This window comes from Hoplias malabaricus, chromosome 1, assembly GCF_029633855.1.
Source record: "Hoplias malabaricus isolate fHopMal1 chromosome 1, fHopMal1.hap1, whole genome shotgun sequence".
Classification (NCBI taxonomy): Eukaryota; Metazoa; Chordata; class Actinopteri; order Characiformes; family Erythrinidae; genus Hoplias; species Hoplias malabaricus.
The window spans coordinates 2,710,400-2,724,812 of NC_089800.1; the positions used below are offsets into that span (position 1 = coordinate 2,710,400).

General features: G+C 47.6%; 1 protein-coding gene across 1 annotated transcript; it reads right to left on the reverse strand.

Annotated features, from left to right (window-relative positions):
• Positions 1 to 603: 603 nt before the first annotated feature.
• Positions 604 to 10,365, reverse strand: psmc4 (proteasome 26S subunit, ATPase 4). Its single transcript, XM_066676045.1, has 11 exons — positions 10,260 to 10,365; positions 7,971 to 8,069; positions 7,657 to 7,843; positions 7,311 to 7,457; positions 6,942 to 7,051; positions 6,542 to 6,635; positions 6,178 to 6,345; positions 3,585 to 3,661; positions 3,100 to 3,268; positions 2,680 to 2,735; positions 604 to 927 (listed from the first exon to the last, which is right to left on the reverse strand). Exons 1-11 carry the CDS (start codon positions 10,293 to 10,295, stop codon positions 814 to 816), a joined length of 1,257 nt encoding a protein of 418 aa, XP_066532142.1. The 5' UTR covers positions 10,296 to 10,365; the 3' UTR covers positions 604 to 813.
• Between the last annotated feature and the right edge of the window lie 4,048 nt (positions 10,366 to 14,413).

Consider the following 14,413-nt stretch of genomic DNA (forward strand, 5'->3'; position numbering starts at 1 on the left):
CGTCCATCTCAGCGCATGGGAAACAGTGAGGATTCAGGTCAAGGGCACCTCAGCCATGCATGTTGAAGGAGGAGAAAGTGCTGTTCCTTCAGAAAGAAGTTTTTCTTCCTCTTTTTTGTTTTGTACTTTTTCTAACAATTAAAACAGTTTTTATTATTTTTTTTAAATAAATGAATCAAATAACGTATTTATTATATGAATTATATTTATTATTCTTTGAGTAAAAACATTCACAATGTAATTCCACTTAAATCTAACCCCACTGCTCCCTCTTGTGGCTGAAGGCAGTGCTGCAACCTGAAGCTGAGCTGCTTTAACTCCTGGGCAGATGTGGAAAAAGAGAAGCAGAGAGCGAGAGAGAGGTGTCAGCTTTTCATTCCCTCCGTCCTTCCCTCCGCCGGCTTTCAGTCCCCCAGCATCCCACGGTACGAGGCCAGAGGAGCCACAGGCGCACCGCATTTCCACAAGCATTCCTCTAATGTTTGAACAACGGGGGATTTACGGCAGAGACAGCAGGAGTGAACACAAGAGAACTGTACCACTGAAGTTTTTATGGAAAACATTTTATTGGTTCTCTGTGCAGTGTACAATTTTATTAAACTGAATACATAAACTGTTTATAGCAGAGGTGTGTGGTGTGTGTGTGTGTTTACATGAATACCTGATGTCACAGTCCATTTACTGAAACCCTGAAGCTCAAGGGCAATCTCTCCGACCAACGAGATACTGTACGAACAAATAAACGCTGAAAATGAGGAAACTCAAATGAAAAAACAGGGGATGAAGCTACCCACGGGGGGAGGGGAGGGTTCTCTATTTGTAGAATTCATGCTCCTGCTCGTCCTTCTTGATCACGGTTTTATACGCCTTCTCAAAGTCCTTGGCCAGAACGATGTAACGGTTCTCGCGCACAGCCAGCATCCCGGCCTGAGAAACACCGGAGAAACACGGAGCAGAAGGTTAGGAAAGATGGCATATAGAAAGTCAGCCCTGTTCTGAAAGGCATTAACTGTCCTCTTTGAGCTTATTTACATCCAGAGCTGAGAAAATACCAGGCGGGATTATCTCCTGTCCTTCACCTCACTCAGTGCTCTGATCGTTTTAGACTCGTCTGGACACATCTCCAGGATTTTCCAGGCTGATGAACCATTAGCTGAAGATTTCTGACTGCTGCTACTAAGCCGTTTTTAATTTCCTGGCGAGATCATCCCTCCCGAATCATGACACACAAAAATGGACGCTTCTAATTAATCACTAAAAAAGAAACTGCTCGTTGTGCTGTGATTTTAATGCCGTCAGGATACAGGAGTTTCATGACTGAGGGAATAGCAACAGGGTTTAAACTGAATATTAAGAAATGTGGGTTTAAACCTCTGCCCGTTTCTCACTGAATACTCCGAGATGCTAAGTAACACACTGTGACAAAACCATTTATAAACTGTTATCTAAAGAAGGAATATCCCTTATTTAGAAATCACTGAATCTGAGTCATGTTGGATCTTCTGAAGCACATCGTAATGGCCAGCTATCACCAGTTGCGCATTATTTTTAACTGTGTTCAGAAAAATGTGTTGTACCTGGTGAAAAAACAGCTGCTCACACATGAACATGTTACTAAAAATATTCACTGGCAGCTGGTGTGTGACCCAAAAAAAAAAAAAAAAAAAAAAAAAGACTTTGACACAGTTGTAAACTATGCTTAGGCAGACAGACAGAGAAAGAGACACAGACAGTCAGTCACAGACCATCAGTCACACAGAGACAGACACAGACAGTCACACACAGACAGAGACAGTCACACAGACACAGTCACACACAGACAGTCAGTCACACACAGAGACACAGACAGTCACACACAGAGACACAGACAGTCACACACAGACAGTCACACAGAGACAGAGACACAGACAGTCACACACAGACAGACAGTTACACAAACAGTCAGTCACACAAACAGACAGTCACACACAGACACAGACAGTCACACAGAGACACAGACAGTCACACAGAGACACAGACAGTCACACAGAGACACACAGACACAGACAGACAGTCACACAGACACAGACAGTCACACACAGAGACAGAGACACAGACAGACAGTCACACAGACACAGACAGTCACACACAGAGACAGAGACACAGACAGACAGTCACACAGACAGTCACACAGAGACAGAGACACAGACAGACAGTCACACAGACACAGACAGTCACACAGAGACAGAGACACAGACAGACAGTCACACAGACACAGACAGTCACACACAGACAGAGACACAGACAGTCACACACAGACATACAGACACACACAGACAGAGACACAGACAGTCACACAGAGACAGAGACAGTCACACACAGACATACAGTCACACACAGACAGTCAGTCACACAGAGACAGAGACACAGACAGTCACACAGAGACAGAGACAGTCACACACAGACATACAGTCACACACAGACACACACAGACAGTCAGTCACACAGAGACAGAGACACAGACAGTCACACACAGACACAGACAGTCACACACAGACATACAGTCACACACAGACAGTCAGTCACACAGAGACAGAGACACAGACAGTCACACACAGACACAGACAGTCACACACAGACAGAGACAGTCACACACAGACAGTCACACACAGACTGTGTTCCCCTCCCTGTTCAGCTTACCTCTTGGCAGATAGAGTTAATGTCCGCTCCAGAAATCTTGTCCGGTCTGGCAACATCTACACACTGGTCAAGGACAACAGACACACACTAAACCAACTACACAAATCTAAATGTGTGTATAAACATGCAGTTAAAATCACAAATAGTGCTCTTTGCTCCTGCTTTGTTGCTAAAAACGACTGAACGCTGCTTAAACCATAGAGTAGACGACTTTGGGCTTCAGTTATCGGGTTTGACCTAGAAATCCAGGCAGGACTGTTTGTTTAGTCAAATAATTTGAGCCTGAATTGAAGCTTGTCCAGCAGAAAAGCCGAGGGCCCAATTACAGTCAACGTCCTCTACGTCTGGCCGCAGTTATCGGGCTAACTAAGAAACACAGCGGAGTAAAGAGGGCTTAGAGACGCTGTTGGAGAAGGATACAGTCTTCCAGGTCCACCTCCTCGGAGAGGTTCATTTTGCTGGTGATGGTGGAGAAGATCAGTCGTTTCTGTCGACGGTCCGGAAGAGGGAACTCGATTTTTCTGTCCAAACGTCCGGGACGCAGCAGAGCCGGGTCCAGAGTGTCGGCTCGGTTAGTGGCCATGATGACCTGCGGACAACAACAGGAATGTTGAACGTCTAGCTGAAATATATTAGATATTAGCTGTGACACAAACTCCAAGGTTTATTCACACTAGAGGATATTTTAGAGAGTGGCCTGTGCTGCTTTACAGTCGGTTCTGACCCGACAATGGACCCGGGAACCGTTCAGAACATCACTATAGATCCATAACCCTGCTGACGGCTGGTTGCTTATATCTCTGCACTGCCCTCATTCCAACAGTATGCTCCTTATCTCCTATATTTAATTAAAAACTGATCCAATAATGAAAGTCATGTGTTATTGACTATAGATCCAAACCCACCTTCACGTTAACGTTCTGGTCAAAACCGTCCATCTGGTTCAGCAGCTCGAGGAGGATCCTCTGCACCTCTCTGTCAGCTGGAGGTAAACACAAAAAGATTAACATATTTTTTAAAAATCTAATTATGAGTTGGAGGCAGACTTAAGATGGAATGAAGGATGTGAATGGGAAGGACGCATCCAGGATGTAACTGCTGCATTATTTAAGGTGGAATGGAAATTCCAAATACTATGTTACAAAATGTAATCGATTGCAGTGAGTCACTGCAGATATTCATTCATTGTCTGTAACCCTTATCCAGTTCAGGATCGCGGTGGGTCCAGAGCCTACCTGGAATCATTGGGCGCAAGGCGGGAATACACCCTGGAGGAGGCACCAGTCCTTCACAGGGCAACACGGACACACACACATTCACTCACACACTCACACCTACGGACACTTTCTTTGAGTCGTCAATCCACCTACCAACGTGTGTTTTTGGACTGTGAGAGGAAACCGGAGCACCCGGAGGAAACCCACGCAGACACAGGGAGAACACACCACACTCCTCACAGACAGTCACCCGGAGGAAACCCACGCAGACACAGAGAGAACACACCACACTCCTCACAGACAGTCACCCGGAGGAAACCCACGCAGACACAGGGAGAACACAGACAGTCACCCGGAGGACACCCACGCAGACACAGGGAGAACACACCACACTCCTCACAGACAGTCACCTGGAGGAAACCCACGCAGACACAGAGAGAACACACCACACTCCTCACAGACAGTCACCCGGAGGAAACCCACGCAGACACAGGGAGAACACACCACACTCCTCACAGACAGTCACCCAGAGGAAACCCACGCAGACACAGAGAGAACACACCACACTCCTCACAGACAGTCACCCGGAGGAAACCCACGCAGACACAGGGAGAACACAGACAGTCACCCGGAGGACACCCACGCAGACACAGGGAGAACACACCACACTCCTCACAGACAGTCACCTGGAGGAAACCCACACACAGAGAGAACACACCACACTCCTCACAGACAGTCACCCGGAGGAAACCCACACAGACACAGGGAGAACACACCACACTCCTCACAGACAGTCACCCGGAGGAAACCCACGCAGACACAGGGAGAACACAGACAGTCACCCGGAGGAAACCAACACAGACAAAGAGAGAACACACCACACTCCTCACAGACAATCACCCGGAGGAAACCCACGCAGACACAGGGAGAACACACCACACTCCTCACAGACAGTCACCCGGAGGAAACCCACGCCGACACAGGGAGAACACACCACACTCCTCACAGACAGTCACCCGGAGGAAACCCACACAGACACAGAGAGAACACACCAAACTCCTCACAGACAGTCACCCGGAGGAAACCCACACAGACACAGAGAGAACACACCACACTCCTCACAGACAGTCACCCGGAGGAAACCCACGCAGACACAGGGAGAACACACCACACTCCTCACAGACAGTCACCCGGAGGAAACCAACGCAGACACAGAGAGAACACACCACACTCCTCACAGACAGTCACCCGGAGGAAACCCACACAGACACAGAGAGAACACACCAAACTCCTCACAGACAGTCACCCGGAGGAAACCCACACAGACAGAGAGAGAACACACCACACTCCTCACAGACAGTCACCCGGAGGAAACCCACGCAGACACAGGGAGAACACACCACACTCCTCACAGACAGTCACCCGGAGGAAACCCACGCAGACACAGGGAGAACACACCACACTCCTCACAGACAGTCACCCGGAGGAAACCAACGCAGACACAGGGAGAACACACCACACTCCTCACAGACAGTCACCCGGAGGAAACCCACGCAGACACAGAGAGAACACACCACACTCCTCACAGACAATCACCCGGAGGAAACCCACGCAGACACAGAGAGAACACACCACACTCCTCACAGACAGTCACCCGGAGGAAACCCACACAGACACAGAGAGAACACACCACACTCCTCACAGACAGTCACCCGGAGGAAACCAACGCAGACACAGGGAGAACACACCACACTCCTCACAGACAGTCACCCGGAGGAAACCCACACAGACACAGAGAGAACACACCACACTCCTCACAGACAATCACCCGGAGGAAACCCACGCAGACACAGAGAGAACACACCACACTCCTCACAGACAGTCACCAAGAGGAAACCCACACAGACACAGAGAGAACACACCACACTCCTCACAGACAGTCACCCGGAGTCAAACCCACAAGCTCCAAGCCCCTGGAGCTGTGTGACTGTGTGCTGCACCACTGTGCCTCCCTCACTGCAGACAAACTATTACAAATAAGCCACAAAGTCTAAATCCTGAACTCCATAGTGCTCTGTAAAAGAAACTATTCCCAAAGAAAATTCCACAGCCTGACGACAGAAGCATGCTCTGGTCCTGAACATTAAACGCATGGTGAGTGCAGGGTCAGTGCGAGTAAACCCTTATAAAACACACTGTGTGTAATTTGTCATCGCCCAAAGTCATGAGTGAAGTATAAAGACTGTAAATGTCTTCACGGCGCAGCGATGTAACTGTGTACCTCCAGTCTGTGCGTCAAAGCGCTTGGTGGCAATGGCGTCGATCTCATCGATGAAGATGATGGCCGGAGCGTTCTCTTTGGCGAGTCTGAACACGTCCCTCACCATACGAGGACCTTCGCCCAGGTATTTCTGAACAAACTCAGAGCCCACCACGCGGATAAAGGCCGCTGTGAACACACAGATGGTACACATCAGCATTACACACAACCACTGACACTCAGACAATCCATCAATCAATTAACCCTGAGATAATCATAACAAATCTGTGAGGGACATTTTCAATGGACTCACACACACCTTCTAGAATTAGTTTAATAATAAATAGAAATTTCACAAAAAGTCACAGGTAGTGTGGTTTGTTACCTGTAGTGTGATGAGCCACAGCTTTAGCCAGCATCGTCTTACCACAGCCGGGGGGTCCGTACATCAACACCCCTCTAGGAGGGTCAATACCAATCTGAAAGATAAACAAAATAAAATGAACATTGTTGTAAGCTACTGAATTTACTCTCTCTCTGTCTCCATCTCTCTCTCTCTGTCTCTCACTGTCTCTCCTCTCTCTCCCTCTCACTGTCTCTCTTCTCTTTCTCTCTGTCTCTCACCTCTTTCCATCTCACGGTCTCTCCTCTCTCTCACTGTCTCCTCTCCTCTCTCCCTCTCACTGTCTCTCCTCCCTTTCTCTCTCACTCACTGTCTCCTTTCTCCCTCTCTCTCCTCTCTCAGTCTCTCCTCTCTATCTCACCACCCCCTCCCACACACACACCTGTTTATAGAGCTCAAAGTGTGTGAGCGGCAGCTCCACAGCCTCCCGGACCTCCTGTTTCTGAATGTCCATCCCACCTATATCAGCATACATCACATCTGGCTTCTGATCTGTAAAACACCAAACAAACATCACACATCATTTAAAGCTTGAGATGGTAGTGATTTTAACCCAGTGTCCATCTGCAGTGGAACACAGACTGGAACATTAATGTTCATCTTTTATTTTTAAGCAGTTTTTATATTTTATTTTGTGTTATATTTTCATTGCTGCATCAGGAACTCCTCCTGTCAACTTAGATTCAGTGAAAGCCCCGGAAACATGAACTCAGAATCACACACTGCAGCAGTCGCGGAGCGTGGCGTTTACCCGAGGTGAGCATCATGATGCTGCTGTCGGCCTCTGGGGGCAGAACGTCCACCAGAGCGTTGCTGTGTTTGTGAAGAGCCACCGAGGCGTTGGGTTTCAGCAGCTCTCGGTCGATGGTGCTCAAGATCCGCACATAGTAATTAGAGCCTGAAACAAAACAGAACCAACCTCATGAGCACAACTCCTAGTGTAAATTCCTAGTGAACTAAAAACACCATGTACATTCACAACACTCCTTGCGGTGGAATAAGACTGAAGACTGAGGGGTCTGTGATTTTCAATCACCAGAATAATGCTGACTGCAGGATTCACAGAGAAAGTATAACGTGTGTTTTCACTTTCAAACCTGTGGTGGAGCCCACGATGGCAGTGTTCTGGTCCACAGCCTCCAGAAACTGTCCGATGACCAGAGGGATGCTCTGTATCCTCTTCACTTCCTCCTGAGCATGGAGGAACTCCTTCTTCAGGTTCTTCTGCTCATCTTTAATGTACTCTTCCTGCACCTCCAAAAACTCCAGCTCCTGCTGCAACTTCTGCAACAAACCACACACAAGAAACGTCGGTCATTTAAATATCTCTCATCCGCCTGTGAGCTGTAAGAGACATTCTCTCCCGATGAACTTCTCTGGTGAAAACACATAAATATTCTTCTAACCAAACCTTATATCGGCTGTAGAGATCCTCCAGATCTTCCGGTTCCGGGGCCAGGAAAGACAAGCTGGTCTGGGGCCGGGAACTGAGGATGGCCGGCACATCGTCCTGGAAAGAAACACAAATATTAGGATTATTATATAATGTTACAGAAGCTCAAAATAATAAATAAACAAGGCGTGAGCGGTGTAATAATTAGAGATGCATGGTATCCAGTGTTTGCCCGATACCGTGTTCATTTACTCGTACTCGTAATCGCAAACTACACCAACATCCGACACCTTGTGCCTAGTGAACGATGCTGCGCTCAACTCGCAATCTGAATTATTTCACAATCTGTGATGGCAACCCAAGCAAAGCGGACTGTGAATGTAGTTCCTCAAACTATACTTTCTCCACTCCATCCATCCATTATCCACCGCTTATCCGGGTCCGGGTCGCGGGGAGAGCAGTCGGAGCAAAGAAACCCAGACCTCCCTCTCCCCAGCCACCGCCTCCAGCTCCTCCGGGGGGATATCGAGGCGTTCCCAGGCCAGTCGAGACATGTAGTCTCTCCAGCGTGTTCTGGATCTGCCCCGGGGCCTCCTCCCCGTTGGACATGCCTGGAACACCTCACCAGGGAGGCGTCCAGGAGGCATCCGAACCAGACGCCCGAACCACCTCAACTGGCTCCTCTCAACGTTTAGGAGCAGCGGCTCCACTCCGAGTCTCTCCCGGATGTCCGAGCTCCTAACCCTGTCCCTGTCTCCTGATCTCGTTCTTTCGGTCACTACCCAAAGCTCGTGACCATAGGTGAGGGTTGGGACGTAGACTGAACGATAAATCGAGAGCTCTGCTTTTCTGCTCAGCTCTCTCGTCACCACAAAGAACCGGTACAGAGCCCGCATTACTGCTGACGCTGCACCGATCCGCCTGTCAATCTCCCGCTCCATCACTTTCTCCGCTCACTATTTTTTACACGGATCCAACACCACAGATCATGCTGCTGCTCTTAAATAAACACTGTCTTCCCTTCTCAAAGACGCACAACACTGTGCAAATGCATATCAAGAGCTTGTGGCATCTCACGTTAATACTTTATGGATTCTTTATAGATACTTTACTGATTCCAGAGAGAGAATCTAATTATTGGTGGTGTAATGTGGGACAATGATAAATAAAAGACGGACAGTTCCAGAAATGAACAATAAAGTGCCTGACATTTAAAGCAAGCTAAAAATATTTTTAGAGTTTTAAAGTCCATCTCTGGTCATTGATCTACTCCATGGAAACACCTGCCTGTTCAGAATTACAGGTGTAGAAGCTCTTTCAAAGATAAAAGTCCCCTAACACCTTAAAAGTGTCTTAGCTGTGACTCACACCTTCATTCAGAACACTCAGGTCAATAAATACGTGATGAGTCCCCGCCGGTCTACACCCACTCCTCTGAAGCTCAAAAACCCATTGACAGGATTGGCTCCTCAGGTCTGTGAGGTACGAAACCCTGTCTGTATGAACCCAGTGTTTCTGAGAAGGTGTTTGGATTGCGGCAGTTTCAAAGCACAAAAGCTCAGCCACGGCGCTGACCACTTCTTTTCTTCAGGATATGGCTTCTAACAATAAATAAATAAATAAATACATCTCCTCATTCCCAGTAGTTAATTGGTGCGGGCTGTTTCCTAACAGCTGTATATTGTATACTGTACAGCGACAAACAATAGCACATATACATTTTGATTAATATTTAACTATTACTATGAGGATAATTTACATTTTTTACATGTAACTTACACATATACTAGCAAATATAACAAATACAGGACATAAAATGGTAGTAAAATCGAGAAATCAAAGACATCACGCAGCTGAAACGAGCTCACTATTGGAATTTTCCGTTCCTCCTTAAATGCCATAGAAGTAAAGTGTACTCTTTAAGGTGGAACGGAGAATTCTCATAAAGACCCGGTGAAAAGGAGGCAAACTCGTAGATTTCTCCAGAATAAGCTCATTTTTTATACATGTTTCAGTAAATACTGATTTAAAAAAGTGCACCAAACCAAACTCAGGCTTTTACGAACTAAAACAGAGTTCACAAAAACACAAAATCTGTAAAAACGCTGAGTAGCTTAGCGCGGCGCAATGACGGAGCACTGGAATGAATCGGCAGCTTTTTGCCGGGGTTCAACACGGATTTTCTCCATTTAAAAGAACACAAAGTCTGTTTTTGTGTTAGAAATGGGCTGCTCAGGTGTATCACACGTGAAACAAGATATAATCACCCAGAAAAATATTTTAAAAACGCAAATTAAAGACTTATACCTGCACTCTCTCCACTAGCACTCCGCCGTCCTCCATGTTGACGCCGAGAATAACGTCACGGTGACGTAGCGAGCGGCTGCCGGAGCGTTGTTGAGAATTATTAAAGTTAATTTGTGATTATAGTGGAAAAACAGACCTAAATGCTTACATTGTTTTGCTTTGTATCATGGGAGATATTTACACGAATAATAAGTAAAGGTTATTTAAAGGTTATTTGTAAAGTGGCATTTCTAATTAAATGTTTATTTACGTCTAAACTGTGCGCGTGTGTTATTTTATACAGAACCCCCACCCAGGAAACAGGAGGCAGACTTCATAGCATTAAACCAGTCGAGGTTTTTATTCTAAAATACTACAAATGTTTGATATACAATGATATCTGTATCATTTCAAATTACTTTTTTTAATTTACTTATTTATTTGCTTATTTTTATCCACACCGTTCGTAATTTTAGTTTGTTACATTTTATTTTATTATTAATTTAGAATTTGACTCTAGGGCGACACGGTGGCGCAGCAGGTAGTGTCTGTGTCACAGCTCCAGGGGCCTGGAGGTTGTGGGTTCGATTCCCGCTCCGGGTGATTGTCTGTGAGGAGTGTGGTGTGTTCTCCCTGTGTCTGCGTGGGTGTCCTCCGGGTGACTGTCTGTGAGGAGTGTGGTGTGTTCTCCCTGTGTCTGCGTGGGTTTCCTCCGGGTGACTGTCTGTGAGGAGTGAGGTGTGTTCTCCCTGTGTCTGGGTGGGTTTCCTCCGGATGACTGTCTGTGAGGAGTGTGGTGTGTTCTCTCTATGACTGTGTGGGTGTCCTCCGGGTGACTGTCTGTGAGGAGTGTGGTGTGTTCTCTCTGTGTCTGCGTGGGTGTCCTCCGGGTGACTGTCTGTGAGGAGTGTGGTGTGTTCTCTCTGTGTCTGCGTGGGTGTCCTCCGGGTGACTGTCTGTGTGGTGTGTTCTCCCTGTGTCTGCGTGGGTTTCCTCCGGGTGACTGTCTGTGAGGAGTTTAGTGTGTTCTCCCTGTGTCTGCGTGGGTTTCCTCCGGGTGACTGTCTGTGAGGAGTTTAGTGTGTTCTCCCTGTGTCTGTGTGGGTTTCCTCCGGGTGACTGTCTGTGAGGAGTGTGGTGTGTTCTCCCTGTGTCTGCGTGGGTTTTCTCCGGATGACTGTCTGTGAGGAGTGTGATGTGTTCTCTCAGTGTCTGCGTGGGTTTCCTCCGGGTGACTGTCTGTGTGGTGTGTTCTCCCTGTGTCTGCGTGGGTTTCCTCCGGGTGACTGTCTGTGAGGAGTGTGGTGTGTTCTCTCTGTGTCTGTGTGGGTGTCCTCCGGGTGACTGTCTGTGAGGAGTGTGGTGTGTTCTCCCTGTGTCTGTGTGGGTTTCCTCCGGGTGACTGTCTGTGAGGAGTGTGGTGTGTTCTCCCTGTGTCTGGGTGGGTTTCCTCCGGATGACTGTCTGTGAGGAGTGTGGTGTGTTCTCTCTGTGTCTGTGTGGGTTGTGTGTGACTGTCTGTGAGGAGTGTGGTGTGTTCTCTCTGTGACTGTGTGGGTGTCCTCCGGGTGACTGTCTGTGAGGAGTGTGGTGTGTTCTCTCTGTGTCTGCGTGGGTGTCCTCCGGGTGACTGTCTGTGAGGAGTGTGGTGTGTTCTCTCTGTGTCTGCGTGGGTGTCCTCCGGGTGACTGTCTGTGAGGAGTGTGGTGTGTTCTCCCTGTGTCTGGGTGGGTTTCCTCCGGATGACTGTCTGTGAGGAGTGTGGTGTGTTCTCTCTGTGTCTGTGTGGGTTTCCTCCGGGTGACTGTCTGTGAGGAGTGTGGTGTGTTCTCTCTGTGTCTGCGTGGGTGTCCTCCGGATGACTGTCTGTGAGGAGTGTGGTGTGTTCTCTCTGTGTCTGTGTGGGTTTCCTCCGGGTGACTGTCTGTGAGGAGTGTGGTGTGTTCTCTCTGTGTCTGCGTGGGTGTCCTCCGGGTGACTGTCTGTGAGGAGTGTGGTCTGTTCTCCCTGTGTCTGCGTGGGTTTCCTCCAGATGACTGTCTGTGAGGAGTGTGGTGTGTTCTCCCAGTGTCTGCGTGGGTTTCCTCCGGGTGACTGTCTGTGTGGTGTGTTCTCCCTGTGTCTGCGTGGGTTTCCTCCGGGTGACTGTCTGTGAGGAGTTTAGTGTGTTCTCCCTGTGTCTGCGTGGGTTTCCTCCGGGTGACTGTCTGTGAGGAGTGTGGTGTGTTCTCTCTGTGTCTGCGTGGGTGTCCTCCGGGTGACTGTCTGTGAGGAGTTTAGTGTGTTCTCCCTGTGTCTGTGTGGGTTTCCTCCGGGTGACTGTCTGTGAGGAGTGTGGTGTGTTCTCCCTGTGTCTGCGTGGGTTTTCTCCGGATGACTGTCTGTGAGGAGTGTGGTGTGTTCTCTCAGTGTCTGCGTGGGTTTCCTCCGGGTGACTGTCTGTGTGGTGTGTTCTCCCTGTGTCTGCGTGGGTTTCCTCCGGGTGACTGTCTGTGAGGAGTGTGGTGTGTTCTCCCTGTGTCTGCATGGGTGTCCTCCGGGTGACTGTCTGTGAGGAGTGTGGTGTGTTCTCCCTGTGTCTGCATGGGTGTCCTCTGGGTGCTCCGGTTTCCTCCCACAGTTCAAAAACACACGTTTGTAGGTGGATTAGCGACTCAAAAGTGTGACTGGTGCCCCCTCCAGGGTGTATTCCTGCCTTGCGCCCAATGATTCCAGGTAGGCTTTAGAACCACCGTGACCCTGAACTGGATAAGGGTTACAGATAATGAATGAAAGAATGAATTTGACTCAAATTTCTTATATGACCTTTTGTTTAATCTGTGTTCCCTAGACTTATTTTACCATCTGTTGTATAATTATGTAATAATATTTTATTACTTGCCTTATTTTTTACTTTCCTTTACTAATTAAATAATATATATATATTTTTAATAATGTATTATTTTCCTTTTAAATCCCTGAAGACTCACTTGAAAAAACGAGGCTCCCCCTCGGTGTATTACTGTATTCTCAGAGTAAATATAATGACTGACTCTTTGATTCAAATGTAAATAAAGATCAATAAAAATTCCTAAATCCATTATCAGATCAGACGCCATAATGTTCTGTTATCCGCTGTAATTAAATACCCCATAATCGTCTTTGACCACAGTAATATGTAAAACAGCGCCGCCTTGTGGTCATATCCAGGGCCTGCACCTGTGCCCCTGCTGCAGAACGAGCACACGGTGTTCCAGCGTTCCACAGATGTTCTAGTGACTCATTATCATCGCGTTCTCATCAAGGTTAAAAGGCACAGAGAGTGCAGATGAGAGGACTGTTGATTCTGTGTGGGATTATGTCTCACATTTATCTCTCCTGTTGTGTTTTATTAATAAAATAATAGCCATTTGACTTGGTTTTTTTTTAAAGCACCAGTCTGTTTTCCCGTGTTGAAGGCTAAAAAGCCAATACACAGTCAAATGAAATTGACATAGTGTCTAATAATGCTCAGGACCCCCAGAGAGCAGTTATGGTTTGGTGGTGGATCATTGTCAGCGCTGCAGTGGTGGTCTGTCACCGTGTGCTGCGCTGGTGTGAGTGGATCAGACACAGCAGTGCCGCTGGAGCGCAAAAACGAACAAGGGGTGGGGGTTTAGCTACAGATGGACTACTGTGTGTATTAATATAACCACAGAGAGGCTTCTATGGACAAGAAGATGGTTTTAATCTTTTGGTTTATCAGTCTATGCTATTTAGGCTATATGTAATAGTTACTGTGCCTCAGCTCCTGTGTGTGTGTGTGTGTGTGTGCGTGCCTTGGTATGAGAGGCAGGCCTCAGAAAGCTGATGAACACCCCTCTCTTTCACTCTCTCAGCAGCCAGAATCTTCCAGAATAGCTTCATTATTTCTCGCCATAAACCCCTCTTCAGCTCCAGTGGAACAAAACATGCCTTTTTTGTCATGAGTTCAGAGGCCAAACACAAGCCTTTAACACAGCAATAAAAAAAGAAAAGGCTGCTAATGACAAGTAAAATGCTGTCTTTTTTTATAGAACGCCCCAGCGCTTTGTGCTGCGGAGCTTCTGGACCCTCAGATAAAAGCCCCTTAAAGCCATAAAGCCACGAGTGTGTGTGTGTGTGTGTGTGTGTGTGATGGCTGTGCTATAGTCCACAATCTCTACAATCCCAGCCTC

Coding starts and splice junctions, on each gene's coding strand:
- psmc4 (XM_066676045.1), bottom strand. CDS start 10,295: ATGGAGGACGGCGGAGTGCTAGTGGAGAGAGTGCAG. Junction 7,844..7,970: donor ATCTCTACAGCCGATATAAG/GTTTGGTTAGAA, acceptor GGTTTGTTGCAG/AAGTTGCAGCAGGAGCTGGA. Junction 2,736..3,099: donor GGAGGTGGACCTGGAAGACT/GTATCCTTCTCC, acceptor ACCAGTGTGTAG/ATGTTGCCAGACCGGACAAG.